Here is a 5,517-nt window from a genome sequence, read left to right on the forward strand (position 1 = left end):
TGTTAAAAAAAAAAAAAAAAAAATCTGAGGTGAAATAATGGTACCTAATCCTTTAAAGGTACATGTTGAAATTTTTGCAGATAAAATTATATGATGTCTGGGATTTGTTTCAAAATACTCTATAACTGAGGAAAGTGGGTGGAGGTACAGATAAAACTCAGTCATGAAATTACTGAAGCTGGGTAATGGGTACATAAGAAGGGGCTCATTATACTATGCTCTCTAGTTTTGTATATATTTGAAATTTTACATAACAAAAAGTTTTTTAATATACCACTGTGAAAAGTACTACAACATATTTCACACCTAAGATGAATGAATAAAAAAAAAAAAAAAAAAAAAAGAAGATAAGGTTTTAGTCTAGGTTTAGCTACTAACAGAATGACTATGGAAAAATCTCTCTCTGATATTTCTGGTGGCAGATGGTAAACCAGACTATATTTATTGAGTCTCTCAATAGGTACTGATGGAGCACCATGCTAGCTGTAAAGAACAGAGGGATGCATAACACGGACATGGTACTCACCTTCATGTTAACAGTATAGTGCGGGAGAGCAATATTAATCAAAAAATTAAAATCACGATTGTTACAAATATAGAAGTACTTTCAAGAAAAAAAACTGGTTGCTATGAGGGCATATAATAGAGGGGTTTGATTAAGAGAGGATTGTTAACAAGGTAAAAAACAGGAGGGAAATTCAAGTAAACAGTCTACACAAAGGGACCGAAAGAAGACAGTGTGGCTAACCTGAGAGAGTAAGGGAAAATGTGGATGAGATGGAGCTGAAAGGCTAAGTGCAGGGCAGGCTATGCAGTGCCTGTGGGCCTTGTTAAAGGCATCGGTTCTTATCCCCAGAGCTACAGAAATTGGACAAAGTATGTTAAACAGAAGAGGATAACACGAGCAAATTACATTTGGAAAAGATGATGTTGGCTGCTCTAAAATTCTATGATTCTAAAGACGGTAAGTAAGAAATATATACACAATTTCTAATCATCACTGTCATTGTAATGGGAAAAGCATATACTTTGGGGTCAGGTTGTTTCAAAAACATTTTCCACTCCTTCATTCTCACAGATTTCATACCTATAACTTATACATTTCCGTGTTCTTGTTGACCTCCTTTCAAGCAAGTTTGCTTTGGATTTTTTGGAATCTTTTTTCTTTTCTTCATGATCTTCAGAAAAATCTGGCTCCTGGTTTAAAAATATGATAATAAGTATATAGGTTATTAATCACAACAGAACAAAGTTCCTTGGAATTAATAGCTTTCTAATGTCCATCTAGGCAGCACATGTGAAAGGTTTAAAAAAAGTGAAATGATTCCCATAAAACTGCATAAACATGGCAACACTAAGTACAGAGATTAAAAAGAATATTGGTGATCAAAGGATGAAAACACTTCTGTATTAAACTTATGCTTTTGTGAGTTTATAATTACCTCTTTTAAAACAATCATGATGAAGTCTATCCACCGATAATGAAACTAAACACACATAAATCAAAAGATATGCTGAATAAATGAAATAATGGGTTTAGAAGAAGAAAGGGGCAAGGTGCTCCAGAAAAATAACTAACCAAGACAGGTTATTTCAGTGTGTGATTTAATTAAGCCTGAATGAAACTGCATATGAAACTAAGAAAATTTCTTCATTTCAAATGAATATCATGTTACATATACTTTCACTCATGAGATAGCTTTCTCAATTATAAATTAGATTAATAACTGCAAAACAATGGTATCCCTTCAAAGAAACTGAACTGTAAGAACACAAACTGAAGTTTCTGATAACCCCCAAAGGAGGGAATTAAAAACCAAATCTCCCTGAACTATTTTTTAGTCCCTTCACATAAATAGCACATAAAGAAGCTAAAAACGAATTACCCAATTTAGGGTACAAAAAAAAAAAAATAGAACATAAACTCCGTGGGGTGAGCTTTAAACTTGGTTTGGATGTGATATTACATTTTGGGGCTATCTGCATACACATAATTTTAATCATGAGGGAAATGGGTGATTTCTTTCTTTCTTTTTTTTTGTGGTATGCGGGCCTCTCACTGTTGTGGCCTCTCCCGTTGCGGAGCACAGGCTCCGGACGCGCAGGCTCAGCGGCCATGGCTCACGGGCCCAGCCGCCCCGCGGCATGTGGGATCTTCCCGGACCGGGGCACGAACCCGTGTCCCCTGCATCGGCAGGCGGACTCTCAACCACTGCGCCACCAGGGAAGCCCTGGGTGATTTCTTTAAGGTGCTAAATTTTCATTTTTAATAAAATAGGTATACTATATATTTAAAACCACTCATATTACATAAAGTGAGTTAAATTTTAGAACAATTTTGGCAGTCTCCTCTTTAAAAATGCTATAAACCAGAAACTTACTTGTGGAGGAATGATGTTTTCAATACTGATACCCACATACACCAAGCGTTCTTTCCTTTAAGTAAAAAACAAAAAAGCACACAAAGTGAGATTTGCTAAAAATAAAATTGTTATGAAAACATTACTAACACAGATAATACTAAAATTATGATTCATGGTAACAGCAGAAGCTAGGTCACAGACATGTTAGTTATTATCCATGAAATTTATAATATTGGTATCTGTGGCAGGCACAACACTTCCTAAAGGTATGAAAACTTAGCTTTACAAGTGACTTATGCCAGGTAAAATAAAACCTGTAAGTGAAACAGACAAGGAAATCTGATGAAAAGAGTCATGCTTATGACTCACTGATGAAGTGATTAGATGGAACACCAACTCTGGACAAACTGGATCTTTGTTATGCTGGAAGTTCTCAGTAATACCGTATGTGAATGATTCTAAGACCATCCACTTCTTGTTTGCAGAGAAGAAAACGAGCAATACAGCCATATGTCTCTGCACTCTAGGATGCTTACAACAAAGATATCTTCAGAGCCAGTTAAGACTTCTCCAGAAAATGTGGATTTATGGACACTAATGACATAGAGTTTCATTTCAAAGAAATCTTTGTTGATTTTAATTCAACAAATTTTACACAACGAATTGCTATACAGAACAGAAGCTTTCTCTGGTTCTCCCAAAGTTAATTCAAATACACCAAGAACAGCTGAGCTTTTACATACATGCCAGTGTATGTTCAACTAAACAGAAATAGTAACCACTCTTCCTCCCTTTATTTGTGATGTCCCATATAGGACATTAATGATCCAGTTGTGTGGGTCCTTTAGAACACAGCCTTTACTGCCCCATAAACCCTGGGCTAACAAGAATTTTATAGTCTTTTTAAGAGATGGGTTATGAAGCTATTAAATAAAACTGGCATGTAAGAAAATAAAGTTATTTTAATCAAAACATTTAAAAAAATTAGTACAGTTAATGAACTAAAAACTAGGAAAGGAAGAACAGTACTAGCTGAAATTAATAGGAAAGGCTACGTGGATAATTCAAAACTTCAGCTCTCTGTTATTAAATATGTTTGACATGTCCCTCTTTACATTAACCAAGTTTATTGTGGTATCAGTTTCCTCAAAAGCTCTATTTTCACTTGACCATTATTTCTCTTCTCAACTCAATGGAAAAAACACTTAGTCATGTTCCATGTTAGGTCTTGACTTGTGTCAAGCTTGGAAATCGAAAGGTAAATGAGACATAGTTCTTGCCCTCACAATTATTTAACAGCTAACTGTAGTCCATTACGAACAGGTATAATGGAAATGAGAAAAAGGAATGGATTTTCTCTGAAGAGCTGAGAAACTCGGGAAGGCTTTAAATAGGTGGTAATATCTGAGTAAGATCTTGACGGTAGGTATGATTTCTCATCAAGGCATTCTCTTGCTCAGTAATCTTATGGAAAGTCACATCTTCCATTCTATCTCACCACCTAGCTCAATGATCATATTGGGCCCAGACCTTATTATTACCAATAACCACACCCTTTCTAAAATTTCAATTTCAAGGAACCTGTTCTCTGACTTCTACTGACTCACTTTCCAGCTCACTCCCTCTGTTACACTGATTTCAACCATTCCCTGACTCCAGTGGGAGATCTATCCATTGACCCTACCCTTTTTTCACTGTCCGGCACTCCCTTTGTGTCCTTACTTTCCCCCTTACCTGGCTTAGACTCCATGGTCCATCATTACAAATACTCCTTTGCATACACTCTCAAATTCCTTGTCTCTTTCTCTCCTTCCCTCTGTTATATTACCTGGAAAATTCCAACCCTGATTAAATCCAACTCTCTGCTAGCAAAGCACTAGTAATAGTACTTTGGAAGTACATAGCTATTTGAATTCCCAATAATTTCTGGCACCAAGTCCAGGAAGGGACATTTACATATCAGCTGAATGGACTGAAACATGAGATTTCACAGAGCATCACAGCTCCAGCTCTATAGACAGTTGCTGGCTAGTACTAATTACTCACTGACACATCCTTCTTTTCCACCATACCGTAGAGCCACATATCATACACCTCATGCTGATTACATTGCCCAGCATAAAGCAGGTGCTCAATAAATGTTCATTAAATGTTGACTAAAAGAACAAACAAGGGGAAAGATGCTCTAGCACTATGACATAGACAGTAAGCAAGGCTCTAAGTTGTTAGGATGAATGCTAGAGAAATTATTTCACAGATTTGAAACAGCATGAATAAAAATGCTCACTTTTAAAAAGAGATGAAGTCACCTGTATTTACAGTTAATATATTATTTACTTTAGAAACATACATATTTTGCTATTTAGAGCTCCTAATATATACATATATTAGGAGTTATAAATAATGAAAGCTTTGTTAACCAGATTTTTGGGGGAATTCACAAACAACAGTAACAGTTAACTTGCCTTGTTAGAATGGTCTCGTATAGGATTTAGTGTGATGTAAAGGCACAATAACAGATGTCCTCTTAAAGGATGACATTTAAGTAAAGAGGATTACCAAGGATAGAAGAGAAAGTAGATGAACTAGTAAATGGGAGACCAATAATATAAACAAATGTGGCACATTTTAACATAAATTTCTAAAACTGAAAGTATTTAACTGCAGCAGCATATTCTAAAGTATGTGAGGCAAGAGTAAAATATAGATCATACACCATGATCAAGTGGGGTTTATTCCAGGAATGCAAGGATTCTTCAATATACGCAAATCTATCAATGTGATAAACCATATTAACAAATTGAAGGAGAAAAACCATATGATCATCTCAATAGATGCAGAGAAAGCTTTTGACAAAATTCAACACCCATTTATGATAAAAACCCTGCAGAAAGTAGGCATAGAGGGAACTTTCCTCAACATAATAAAGGCCATATATGACAAGCCCACAGCAAACATCATCCTCAATGGTGAAAAACTGAAAGCATTTCCACTAAGATCAGGAACAAGACAAGGTTGCCCACTCTCACCACTCTTATTCAACATAGTTTTGGAAGTTTTAGCCACAGCAATCAGAGAAGAAAAGGAAATAAAAGGAATCCAAATCAGAAAAGAAGAAGTAAAGCTGTCACTGTTTGCAGATGACATGATACTA

The 5,517-nt window shown here is 35.7% G+C and overlaps 1 protein-coding gene across 3 annotated transcripts in view; it reads right to left on the reverse strand.

Moving 5' to 3' along the window:
* Positions 1–5,517, reverse strand: part of RSF1 (remodeling and spacing factor 1) — a 165,566-nt gene that overhangs the window by 16,899 nt on the left and 143,150 nt on the right. For all 3 annotated transcript variants that reach the window (XM_027083495.1, XM_027083493.1, XM_027083494.1), the window contains exons 10-11: positions 2,382–2,436; positions 1,088–1,197 (exon numbers count right to left, since the gene is read on the reverse strand). In XM_027083495.1, the coding sequence (XP_026939296.1) occupies positions 1,088–1,197; positions 2,382–2,436 (165 nt within the window). The remainder of the gene's footprint in view (positions 1–1,087; positions 1,198–2,381; positions 2,437–5,517) is intronic.

This window comes from Aethalodelphis obliquidens, unplaced genomic scaffold (assembly GCF_003676395.1).
Source record: "Aethalodelphis obliquidens isolate GAN/ISIS:26980383/991018 unplaced genomic scaffold, ASM367639v1 scaffold50, whole genome shotgun sequence".
Classification (NCBI taxonomy): Eukaryota; Metazoa; Chordata; class Mammalia; order Artiodactyla; family Delphinidae; genus Aethalodelphis; species Aethalodelphis obliquidens.